The sequence below is a fragment of the Phragmites australis genome, chromosome 19, assembly GCF_958298935.1.
Source record: "Phragmites australis chromosome 19, lpPhrAust1.1, whole genome shotgun sequence".
NCBI classification, from domain to species: Eukaryota; Viridiplantae; Streptophyta; class Magnoliopsida; order Poales; family Poaceae; genus Phragmites; species Phragmites australis.
In genome coordinates this window covers 24,108,695-24,122,108 of record NC_084939.1, presented here as the reverse complement: position 1 = coordinate 24,122,108, position 13,414 = coordinate 24,108,695, and the positions used below count along the sequence as shown (strand labels likewise).

The window sequence follows — 13,414 nt, the reverse complement described above, 5'->3', positions numbered from 1 at the left end:
TTATAAGTTTAAGCACCGAATGCAACAATGTATACTTCTCATCACAACCCAGATACAAAGATGTCTTTGAGTCCTCGATCAATGCCTCAAATTTTTTGAACCCTTTCTCTTTGCACGGAGCTTTCGCATCGCGCAGCATCTGATCCTCATTATAAAGCATGTCATCATCCACCATAATCTCATCTTCAATGGGATATTCATTTTCAACATTGGCGAAGATGTCACCGCCTTGTTGATGTTCACTATGCTCACTCCAACATGTGTACTTATCCATGAAACCCCTTCGAATCAAGTGTGATTTGATAGTCTTGGGTTCACATCTTCTTATTATCGCAATAAATGCATGGATAAAGTATATGCTACTTCTCCTTCTTTAGCATGTCCTCCTCGGCGGCACTCGTCATCAACTCGTGACACATCATATATCCATCTTCTGTCCATCTATAAATTTAAGTAAAAAAGACATGCCAATTATTAATTTAATTAATTTTGAGGTAAATATGGTGTACAATTAACAAAAATGCATCCCAATGAGATGGAAATTTTCTCATCTAATGTCTATCAAGAATTATATCAAAATCCAAATGGATCTCTTCCATCCATCGAGATTTATACGTAAATTACTACCTAACTTGGCATATATATTGACCTGTTTCGTGGAGAGAAACAGTCCCTTTAGGAGCTTTTGCTAAGGGTCGTACGTAGTACTGATCTTGTCGACCAGTCGTCTATGGGCGGCCATGGCATCAACACTACGGGCTGGAGGAACTGCACTTGCAGTTGAGGTCGCCACGTACCTCGCGAGAAGCTTAAGGACATGATCATTCATCAACGGGGGTGCCACGCTTGAAGATGGCTAGAGAAGTGGTGAGAGAGAAGGGTGTCTCCATGAACCTCTTGTGTTGCACTTACACAGAGAATAAGAGAGGCCATTAAAATATACTAGCTAAGTGCTTATACATTGCATGAAAACACAAATATTAGATGCGGTAATATGAATCATAAACTCAAGGTATAGAAATATGGATGCGCCATAAGAGCGCTGCTGAACAAATATGTCGGGAACGATGCCATAGTTTGATTTTAGATGAGATCTAAAAAAGAAGGAGAATATCCATTAATTTCTGTCCTATTTTCTTTATTTATTTTTATTAGTAAAATAAGTCCCATATCCGTAGCCGGTAACGAAGAGGGGAGGCTGGAGGATGAGGGTGGATGGCAAAAGTGAATAAATTATTCGAATTTAAGGGGTTTTTATTAGATGGGAAGAGAGTAGAGAAAGAAGTAACGTGGAAACACCACTACAGAAATGGCCAAAAGTAGCGTCCATCAATGCCGATTCAACAGTAAACACGTCTGAAGATGCATCAGTGTCGGTTCTTAAACTTACACACGCAAACAATGATTGAGACGCTAAGAACCAGCATTGATAATGACTATCAGTGTCGGTTTAATATACCAACCAACACTGATGTTTGCTAAAGTATAAAAGCCACATTCTCCCCCAGCCTGACCAGAACAGAGCCACTGCGAGTCCAAGCAAATAGTGTCGACCGCTATTTTTTTGTCGTCCTTGTAGTTGGAGGATTAAAAATTTGGAGGAGTTAACGTACTCTAAGGTTAGTGAGATGATCTATACGTTATTTTAGATATATTTACTTGGTAGATTGCTCTAAGGTGAGGGAGATGAGGTGCTTCTTTTAGACAACAGCTAGGGCACGCTCTTGGGTCTGTTGCAGAGGAGGGTGCCTCCACTTCGTTGAACTAACCGAGTGATCCACGCGTAGGGTTCGGGGGCTTCAGTTGCGTGAGCTGCCAGTGCTTTTTTGTTCATCAAAGTTTGAATGAGCAAACCAACTTGTTCCCTGTTAGCTTATGCACATCTCTACGACCTCTTCTCATACTCTCCTCCCATCTAATAAAAATCCCTAAAATTGGAATAATTTACCCCTTTTGCCATCCACCTTCATCCTCCAACATCCCCGTCTTGTTACCGATATGAGACTCACCTTACCTGACGATGAATAATGGATAGTTACCATATCCGGGTACCTCTGGGTTTCACGTAATTCTCAGGGTATATATTTATCTTTGAGAAGAGGATCTCTGAAAGAAAGAAAACTACCTATTAGTGTCTAAGGTGTCCCATAACTAGAAAGCTTTATCTTGAAAGATATGAAAGAGGAGTCCAGAGGACGAACACCACCCCCATATATATATGGAGCCAAGGAGCCCCACGGAGGCTGAGGAGGAGGCCATTACAAGCCAACAGAAGCCAAGGAAGAAATTGCTGACTAGGTTTAGATCAATCTAGGCTAGCTACACCCCTTTATAATAGGCTCAGATCAATACAAGATAAATAAAATATAGGATTATTATCCTAAGGAGACCTAAACCTATCTAAAAACCCATGTGTGTTCCCCTTGTGATTCGTCTACTCAAAGCATCATCATATTCTTCAACAAATTAGTTAGATCAATGGTTTACCAATCGTCGACAGCTGGTGCCGTCCATGGGGATCATGACAAAAGGAGTTGAAGAGTCTACACACGATATGCTATCGACATCGCCCAAAGCTATTTTTTGACGAGGGGTTCTATAACAACTTTACCTCTTTTCCTGACGAACCGGTGATCGATCAGGTGGATTTTAGCGACGAGGTAAGTCAGTTTATAGATCAATGCGCCAAAGATTACGGTATCAAGTTTGAACCACCCGGCTGCCAAGACAACTATGAATGTACGATTCACAGTATAGATTATCAAGATACCAACCCGGAGCCATCTGATGAAGCATCTATGATGAATATAGACACCATCTCTAGCGAAGATTACCCCAGAGAAGTCTTCGTTATCAAAGACGGAGGTGATGATCTGGGTCATCATAATGATGACCTTGCAAACGGTCAGGGTCCTCCGGCCCCTGGCGGAAGCCAATGGTCAGCCTCACGCAGGCACACCACCTCCGGCCTTTATCGGGGCCTGATCATACATTCTCCTGATTATCAACAGGGGGCTGACCGCTTTAAATCCACGACTGCTAAGAGGATCCTCCTTCTACAAGAGGCTCTCATACGTCCTTCGACCATAGATCTGGCTACCCTAGCCAGTAAGGATTGTGTGAACTCGGTGATTGACTTAACAAAGAAGATCATGCTCCATGCCGAGAACTCCCATCTAGCCATAGCTGGAAATAGTACTAATTGGGGCAGGCCCAATAATCCCCCATTGCGAGATGCGTCGGATCCGGAAAGGTGTAACCCCATGATTAAGGCTTCTTAGGATGACAATCGGGTAAATAATCGTTGTCAGACCTCACTAGTCAAGGGTCATCCGATCAATGACTTCCGTGAAGTCATTGACAACTGGCGAAGACGCCCGACTGCTTCTGAGGAGGCTTCTACCCCTGATCAATCAAATCAGGAAACGTCCCAACATCGATCAAATCGGAACCGATCTCTGATCACTGGAGAAAAAGACTCTCGGAGGTGCTGGAACCAAGCAATGTGCTATCAACAGATGCCTGACATTCTCTCCAGATGTCCTGGGATGATCGAGAAATACAATAAAAGCATAAATCACATTGAGTTTCTCCATATATATACCACGACCATCCAGACAGCTGGTGGGGATGAGAAGATAATAGCGAATTACATCCCCACAGCTCTTGAAGGGGTAGCCAGAACATAGTTGATCAATCTATCGCTAGAGACAATCTACTTATGGGAGTAACTTTGCAATGTATTCTAAGCTAATTTTTAGGTACATATGTTCGCTCTAGCATGAAAAATGATATCACATGTGGTTTTTAGAAATCAACTGTGATGACTGATTTTGAACCGACTGCATTTAAGGTTTTTTAGTAGCGAGAAGGCGTGCCAAACAGCCAAACATATACAAAATTCTTATATGGATAGCCGCCATATGGTGGAATAATTAACTAGCTAGCCAGCCAAATCTATAATGGGTTAACGGCAAACACCAATCAATTAATCGGCGCAAAGCACAAATTAGATCGACTAGCAGTGGTATCGAAGTAAGTAATTGCCACTAAAACTTCTAGTAGCAGACTAGCTGGTGGCTGGTGCGGCTCATTGCTCTCCTTTTACCTACTCGTTGAACACTTTGTACCGTGCAGATCGACCTGGTTTAATTTGATCCTTGGCATGGAAATTTGCTACTTGATCTTGTTACCTGTGGACCCCTGATGGCCGGACCGACGCGGCTGCTCAGGAATGGCTGGCCGTGCCGCCGCGCTAGTGGGGGCGGCACCACCGCAATGACTACAGCACCCACACGTCGCGGTCGAGACCGACTGGCCGATGCCGGAGGACGTACGCGCTCCGGCGGCCGGCGCTCGTGCCCGTCTGCACGCGTGCGTTGAAATGAGTGTACTGGACTAACCAGCACGTCGACCGAGCATTTTGTTATTGTTTCTTTGTTACACTAGTGGGTTGTAGAGTAGACATCTGTCATATGCGAATGCTTTCCTTCTTTTCCTTCAACGAGAGAAAGGGTTGGGCGATGGGGCCAGGGAATCTCAAATGCATGCTCGTCGTGTTCTTAGCACGCGTGATCACTCCATCGTTTTCGCCTTTTTTTTTTTCTAAAAGGAAATAGGGTCTTAATTCGACTGTCCTAGCTCTTACATCGGCGCCTCACCAACTGCACTATGGCAGGTCCCTCCATCGTTTTCGCTTTCCGAATTCGGATTGAGACATTTTTTTTGCCGATTTTTTTAAAATCATATTATTTTAATGGAAAATTGCATAAATAGAACCTGAATTTGGTAAATTGTAAGAACAGGAGCCACTCGGCTGGATCTCCAAGTGCTGACTATAGTGATATCGGCAAACAGAGAGCCGACTAGCCTATATGGCACCAGCGTGGAGGCGGAAGGGTATCTAAACCCCAATTGCCAACAGGGACCTCTCCGTAGGCTCGACAGCCAAACAGCCTTATTAGCAAACCAACTGACACAAGGATTTTTTGATATTTTGTTGTAGTATTTTTTTGGTTATTGGGTACAATGCGGAATTTTTTATTTCAAGACATCAAGGCTAAACAAACCGATTTCTTAGGTACTGAGTGCAATAGTGTGTTGTCATTTCATTTTGAACAGAGTAGCAGTGTGGTGCAGCAGAGACGAGTGCGAAAGACCCAAGGAATCCAATGGGCCAGTCATGCAATAATGGTGGTACTAAGTCTGAATTTTGTTACCTTGACTCCCATAGTGATAATATATGAAACAAACTTGTGGTCTGGCACTGACATTGATTGCTCTGAGAAATACATCGCGTGTAGGGTACGGTCTAGTATAAATGTTTGCCTATCTACTCCTATGGTACACTTGGTATCATGCACTAACAAAGTACCCTCACCCTAAACAAGCTAACATAAATTACAATGACATATACGGTACACATCATGAGTGACCTAATTATGTATCGGAGGTAGACCTAACATGTCTTAGGGAATGTAAACCGCCGAAGATAGAACCTAGGCTCTATAGAGTGCAATGGAGATATTTCCTCTTCCTCAGAGCATCCGGTCCAGCTTCCATTATGAAAAGGTATGTCCTTGAATCCACCAGCTGAAATTGGGAATTTTAGGAGCACAAGATAATACTTGTCCATTGGCAACCCTAACTTGTAGAGGTGAAATCTGCATTTCAGTGTTTTTGATCCTTGACAGTATGTGGGAATTGAGAAATGTGTGACTATTGCCAGAATCTACTAGGATCAACAAAACTTGGTTATCCACCATAACCCTCAGTTGTATGGATTTAAGCTGGTATGTACTAGAAATAGCATTAAGAGACAGAGGCATCAAGAACATCAAAGTGGATATCTTACATTTCTAAAGCATCTAATGTTGCTTCTGACAAAATGGTGCCTCTATCACCAAATTCAGAACACACAGCATGTAGTTGCCCTTTAGGATTAACAGTGCATTTTTTAGTTGGTGAGTATTGTTCACCACAACGATAACACAATCCATGGGTCCTGCGATATTCCTTGAGTTATTTAGCCTTTCACAATTCACCAGAATTCCAAGTGGACTAAGATTCTTGTTTAGTATAAATTGTGGTAGTAGTGGTCTTGGAGTGAAGTTGCTTGTGAGGATTTTTTCTATTTCTGTCCAACACAACTTCCTAAATAGCAGCAAGCAAAGTAGCCTAATTGACTATATCAGGCAATTGAAGTTCCACTGCTGACCTCAATTCCTCCTTTAATCCTAACAGGAACTGTGAACTAATACAGTCTCACTAATGTGCCTATCAAACAACTTAATGTGGTACACCAGATTCTCAAATTTCTTCCTATATTCTTCTACTGAGCCAACTTGTTAGTGGAGCAGAAGTTCAATGACTTTACTACAGTGAGTATTGACTTCAAACTCCGTTAGAACAACATGTTTGAACGGGTCCCAATTGTGACAAATTTGAGTTAACTTGAATAATTGATACCAATGTGCAGCACTATCAATCATATGCATGGAGGCTACCATGATTTGAAACCTGACAGGAATCTGATATATCTCAAAAAATGACTCACACTTGTCAAGCCAGATATGGACATCAGAACCATCAAACTGGGGAAACTCCATCTTAGGCATCCATGAACGGTTGACTGGGTTTGAAGGCACATTCATGTAGGTAGAAGCAATCCCAAATGCAGTAGGGTGAGATTGCAACATATGTACCTGAGGGGTAGGATGAGGTGGTGGTGAGAATGAGAATTCGTCGAGGATACCATCTCAGGGTGGAACGATGTTAGGAGGCATGCGGCCCGTCAGAGAGGTGGGCGTGAGCACATGATCTTGTTGAAGCCTGCCGATTGAGACCATGGAGAGATCCACTTTCGCTTGCAGTTGATCAAGGCAATCCACTTGCGCGATAACCTTCAGATCCAGCGATTCAAGGCTCTGCTTCAACAAATCAACTCCTTCCGCCTTTGCTTCAATCCGATCAAGTCGCTGCTAAAGCCAATCGATCAAGTGCTTCTCGAACTCGTCCATCGCTGCAATGACCTGCTGGACTTGTACTCCTTGCTTCGGTGGCGCTGTCGTGCCCTTTCTCCAAGCCAAGCGAACCGGGTAACGGATTTACAACGATCACCAAAGTAATCGCAACCCTCCCCTTGGAATTTTACCACCCAAAGCCGAGAGGATTCGCGGGCACAACCACGCTGAGACCTGTAACCTCTTATACTAGTGTAATGCCCAACCGATCGGGAAGATACCATCGGAGAAGAAGCGAGGGAGAGAAAGAGTTCATAGAAGAACACACGAGAGAGAAGGTGGGAGACGAGTTCTATCTTCATAATTGCTAGTGTTCGGATCATTACAACCCATTTAAACTCGTCCTCGACTCACTGCTAACTATGGCCTACACATAACGTGAACAAACAGCACACGCCAACTCAACACACACGCTCAGCGATGTCAAAACTATTTACCGCATTCTTGCCGGACAAGCACAGTAAAATCAGACAACGTTCCCGCCAGCTTCAGTCACTGGCCTCAGCTGTGACAGCATGATGGGTCATACGCCACACCAGAGCTCCAAAATTTCTCTTATCAATGTACGCTTCGATCTACCTACACATTTTTGCAGCTCCTGATAAGCAAGTGTGGATGTTTCATGGTCCATTATATTTTGGAAAAATAGCATTAATTTTGTCTTCGATCTCTCTTGCTTCTTCTTCTTCCTCTCTCAAGCATACTCGCGCTCTCCGAGGGATCAGCGCCGGAATCATCCTTTCGCCATGACACATGAAAGATCTCATCGGTCGTCGCCACCATGGGTACGCTAACAAGACGGTATATAATTAACAATATGTTCATTCAGCGTTTCAGCGGCACTAATATAGTGTAGTAACGAAGTTTCAATTGTATTAATCTAAATTTGTGATCTTTCCGTGTCATCACCAAACTAATTCATATCCCTAATTTGAAATGGTCTGAGTGAGGTAAAATTGAAGAACTAATCTTGAAGGCGATCAATCTGATGGAGGAGGAACCATCCATGGATCCATCCACGAGCTAGTTGAATGACTTACTCAGGCAGGTCGTCGGTCTCAAACGCTTTCACAAGGTTCTCTATGAAGGTTCACGTCACCGCGGTGAGGTTCACGACCTTGTCCCTGTAGTACTTCAACAGCTTGCGGACGATGGCGGCCTCGCCGTTGGCACAGAAAAGCTCCCTCCTCTCCAGCTCGGCGCAGCCGTGCAGGCGTTCCAGCCACGAGTTTGCCTGCTCTTGCAGGTCCTCGAACAAGCCGCGCTTGGCCGCGTCGCGCTCCGGGTCCAGGTAGTACCCGTACACGTACTCCCACCGCAGCACCCACCGGCCGTCGGCGATCTGCTTGTACTCCTTGGTCAGGAAGTCGAAGTTAATCTCTGTCTCCGGTAGGTCCACTGCGGCAGCCATCCTCTTGAGCTCGGAGCTCTCCAGCTCGGCCATGTCCTTGAACACCTTCTGCAGAGACGTGTGGTTGGCCGCCCAGCGCTCGTAGTGGTACAGGTACCTGTCCAGCGACGCCTTGGCCTGCCGTCGCCGCTCCTCCTCCATGCTGAGGGCGAGCTTCTTGCCGACGTCGGGATTGTCCTGCGGCGTCCGGAAGCCGTCGCAGCTGGTGTGCTGTCCCCATGGGTCGAGGCAGAGCTAGCAGAACACGTGGCCGCAGGGGGCGCGGCACGTCATGCGCATGCACCCATGGTTCTTCTCGATCGGCCACCGGCACTTGGGGCAATGCTTCGTGTTGGCTAGCACCCAGTTCGCCGTCTCCGAGTCGGAGCTGTTCTTGGCCAGCCACGCGCGCATCGTGTCGCACGACACCGGCCGGTGCTCCTCCTCGCCGCAGGTCCAGTAGAAGCCATGCTTGCACTCGCAGAACACGTCCGCCGCGTCGCCGTCGCTGCCGAGGAACTCCACGGCGTGGATGCACCCGGGGCTGGGGCACCACTTGATCCTGCTACCGCTCTCCTCCACGTACGACCGGAGCGCGAACCGCTCGTGCAGGGCCTTGTCCGCGTCCTCGGCCACCTCGTTGACGAGCTCCCGGACGACAGCCGCCGAGCAGGACAGGTCTGGGCAACGCAGCGCCAGGCACCGCGCGCCGTCGCCCACCGCTGCACTGATGTACCCGCGCCAGCACTCGTCATAGCAGTAGTGGGAGCACCCCGCCGATCCCATCCGGCCGGCGTGGAAACGGCCGAAGCATATGACGCAGACAGGCCGCCGGTGGTTGAGCGCCACGGGGACGGGGACGCCGTCCGCCGGCAGGCCGACGGCCTTGCGGACGCGCCGGTCGTCCGAGAACCACTCCTCCTGGACCCGCCGGGGTCTCCACTTGAAGTGCCTCAGCAGGACGGCTGCGAAGCCCGACGGGATCGACAGGACCTCGGCGACCTTGGTGGCTTGGCCGTGTGCCCGTGTCCGCCTCTTGCCACGCGCGGACAACGTCTTCGGTTAGAACGATGTACCTCTGTTCCTTCTCGCACTCCGACTAGTCGACCTTCGTTTCCTCATCGTTGTAGTCCTCGTACATGTAATCCTCGGCGGTGTCGTCGTCGTCGTCGACCGTTTCCTTAGCATGCTCTCCACAAACGTCGCAGCCGCCGTTCATGTGATCGCAGGTGCCATCGCCGCACTCGCCGGCGTCTCGGCATCTCTTGTTGCTGCCGCCGTAGCCGTCGTCGTCGCTGCCGTCTGATGCCATGCCGCACCGCTAATAGGCTAACCCTAGCCACGTAGGCACGCACGGTGCTGCCAATCGGCTGTTAATCTCCAGAATCTGGATGGTTTTGGTAAAGGTTGGGGAACAATAATTTATCTTAACTATATATACTCTGTAAAATACATAAGTTGTGACAGATTCGATCGATCTTTACCGTTCATCTGAATTGATTAAACGATCAGTACAAAGTTAGATCATGTTCCTCCATCTAAAAATACATTCAATATCTCATTATTTACCTTTTATATGTAGATATCTAATATTTATTTCAATACATTTTCAAAAATACATTCAATCTCCTAATATTTATCTTCCATATCTATACGTCCAATATCTACCTTCCATACATTCATGATCAGGTTTATCCAAAGTGTGCGTCACCTCCCGCACTTCGTCTACAGTGTCGAGGTTTCTCTAGAGTGTGCGCCGCCTCCCACATTTTGCCTACAGCGTCGGCTTTCTGAAGGTCGCCTCCATTGCGTTATCTTTACAACAAGTTATTGTGCGATAATTATTTTTATCCCTCACAAATAGGTCACTATCTTTATCCTTCTCACAACGTTATTATAGATGATCAACTCTAGAGGATACGGTCCTCTCTACCCTCCTATCCAGGTACTCACCATTCTCCCTTCTGAAATTAAATGATCATATTATGAATTTCATGTATACAAATCTCAATTGTTATGCTATATTTTTTTACGTTTTCAAATTGTTATGTCGTGAATTGATTGCACGTGTGTGAAACACGTATGCAATTGCTAGTTTTACTTGATTGATCTACACATGAATTGCAGTAGTTGCTGATAAAGTCCAAATGTTTAAAAAATAATCAAAGTTGAACATTTGAGGCATTGATTTGAGTTCCTTTTTAGGTAAACTCCGAGGCATTTTGACCAATACTTTCTGTGGACTGCATTGTTCACGAAGTCTTGAGAGTTCCATTCCTTTTGCGCAGGGGCTGCATTTTTTTTTTCCCAGATCGGTAAATTTTTGCAGTACATTTTTGTTGAACGCTTACTAGTCATTTGGCAAGCGTCTGTACGTAATTGATAAGCTCTCTCTAGTTCCAAAGCGAGAGCATTATGAACTTTAGCAATCTGAAGCCATCTCGTCGTCTCGATCGACCGACTAAATGCTCAAAAGACGACCTCCATCGACAAATGGGTAGCATCTCCTTGCAGTAATGATCTCAAGGAGCATTGCACCATAGGCATAGATACCGGCTATTGTTGATCAAATACCCATCAACTAATATTCAGGGTCAGTATAACCACTGAACGAAGAAAAACAAATGCAGCATAATCAACCAGAGAAGAACAGAATGCAGCACAAGAACGTTATGACCATAATCTCAACAGCGGAAGGCTCAAACTCAAAGGGCTGATTGAGTTGTACCGGCAACTGCACCTGCAACCCTGAAACTTTGTAATCCTGATGAACAGAAATATAAGCTTTGGATGCGAGCAGAACATTCAAGAACACAATCGACAAAAAGAACATCCAAAAGTTGGTCAGGTATTTACTCTGAATTGATCCTCCATGAAGAAAAGAAAAATCCACCATACCTATTTGGCACACATGACCGACCGACTTACAGCATCGAGCGCATCTGAATTTGGCAAGTACTCATTTGACACAGAAGAGCAACAGTGCTGTACTAGATCTCTGTTAAAAAAAAATGTTGTTCAGCTGTTCTAGGTAGCAAGCGCTTGCCATATAGCTGGTGACCAACAGCAAAACAACACAGACGAGTGGAGTTGAACAGCAGAAACCATACATGCAACGACAATAAATATGCTGGCTTCGATTATAGAGGTAAGGCAGGTCCAAGTACACTCCATAGTATTGCTCAACACAAATCCACGCCCATCTGGTGCCTGTCCAATTTATCAGCTGGGCATACAAAACTGAAGAACTAGCTTAAGGGCAGGCACCATGCATACTACCAGTCTATACCACTAGCCTACTACTACTATCAGGGCACCAAACTGCACATACTAACAGCGACACTTATTCACTCATTGGCTTATTTCTCAGCTGCCAGTAGTTTGGTAGAAAGATCGCTGTCACTTCCCGGTGGCCACTTCGTGGCATAGAGCTGAATATACACGCCCTTCATCTTGGGTGTCAGCCAGAGTGTCCCTACGAAGATAGGCGATAGGATAAGAACACCCGGCCACGGATCCCACCAGTTGTTGGAAACCATGACCATCACTGCCAAGACACCAACGTGAAACAGCAGATACACCACGAAGAAAATGTCCTGCAAGCAGCAAGCACAAAGATTAGTAGGCAGAACAAATACAATGCTGGCTCTTGTGCGCAAAAAAAGGGCACATTAATTGGCATGAAGGTAAACTGTATGGAATTCAATTATGAACAGGGCTATATGTGGCAGCAAGTGGGGGCAACATATTCTCGAATAGATGGGAAACAAGTTCAAACGTCAATAGAATAAGGATTTCTAGTAAACACGGTGAGGGATCAGACAACTCAAATACCCATTACCAGATAGAAGCACAACAAGGTGAAAATATTAGTCGCACTTGCTACAAGCACAGGTTCTGACAGTAACTTTGGGAACATTATCCAAAATAGCACAAACATCTTTGGATAAAGCACAAAGATTAGTATGTATAGTTGTATACTTCGATAGGGCACAAAAATCCACTGGAACCATTTATTTTGCCTATTTAGTAGTGTATTGAAGGGGTTGTGGAAACTGGAAAGCTTAGTTTATAGTAGCACGGTCATCAACTTAAGAGTAGTTACTTAACATTTAAAAAGTAGGATGCACAGATCAGTACATAACACACAAGTAATATATATCAAGGAAAGTGATCTGCAGCCCTCAAGTAAGTAATTTAGCGATACGCAATGTTGATCGATCAGCAAATAATTGAGATTGAACAGAAGTTCTTTCAATTAAGTACAACCAGGTTCCTTCCATGTGAGTAGATAACAGGTACGACATATATTATAGTTGCGCATAATACTTGTCAGGTCATTGTATCATCATGCACGGCGTAAAGAAAGTAGCAAACAGCATACAATTTCCAGTGAGATTAGAAAGGAATACTGGATGCTGGAGCGCATTCCAGATTTTCAAGATCTAAACACTCAATTTAAGAAACCAGCAGCAATCAAGCATTCCTGAACATCCCAATTCGCAGCTAGGAGTGGATCCGTAGACAACAACAGAGCAACAACACGACGGACTGTAGCAAATCCATCGAGAGCAAGGCAAGAGGAAAGAGGAAATCGGGGAAAGGAGGTTTATGTAGCTAGGACAAGGGAGGAACAGTAGCCTCACTAGCGAGCGCCTGATCAAATCGGCCTTCCGCGGGTCCACGACGGCCAGCTCCTCCTCCTCCCCCGCCGCCGTTTTCATCCCGGCGGCTCTTTTCTCGAGGTCCACCGGATCGGAGCTGGCCCTCGAGTTCGCCGACATCTTTCTCTCACGGCGACGACGAAAAGAGTTTGGATCCGCTCGATGACGACGACCGGCCGAAGGCGCAGGAGACCGTCTGTGAGGGAGGGGCTTCACCCGCTCGACCGGCAGCGGCGGCGGAACCCTAGCGTCGTTAGACCAACTCCAGCTGAGTCCGTTTCCGAGCTGCAAAACGCTGTAGCGGCTGGTTTTGGTCCCGAAGCCGGCCACATCCGTCT

General features: G+C 45.9%; 1 protein-coding gene and 1 pseudogene across 1 annotated transcript; both read right to left on the bottom strand.

Moving 5' to 3' along the window:
- Positions 1 to 7,936: 7,936 nt before the first annotated feature.
- Positions 7,937 to 9,724, bottom strand: LOC133900291 (probable E3 ubiquitin-protein ligase ARI5; annotated as a pseudogene).
- A 1,799-nt stretch (positions 9,725 to 11,523) lies between these two features.
- LOC133900975 (uncharacterized) lies at positions 11,524 to 13,414 on the bottom strand. Its single transcript, XM_062342274.1, has 2 exons — positions 13,059 to 13,414; positions 11,524 to 12,008 (listed from the first exon to the last, which is right to left on the bottom strand). The coding sequence occupies exons 1-2, from the start codon at positions 13,194 to 13,196 to the stop codon at positions 11,772 to 11,774; spliced, it is 375 nt and encodes a 124-aa protein (XP_062198258.1). The 5' UTR covers positions 13,197 to 13,414; the 3' UTR covers positions 11,524 to 11,771.

Bases quoted from the DNA above. Each gene is read 5' to 3' on its own strand.
- LOC133900975 (XM_062342274.1), bottom strand. From the start codon at position 13,196: ATGTCGGCGAACTCGAGGGCCAGCTCCGATCCGGTGGACCTCGAGAAA. The intron at 12,009-13,058 runs GTGAGGCTACTG...TGCTGCTTGCAG, and splicing joins ATTTGATCAGGCGCTCGCTA to GACATTTTCTTCGTGGTGTA.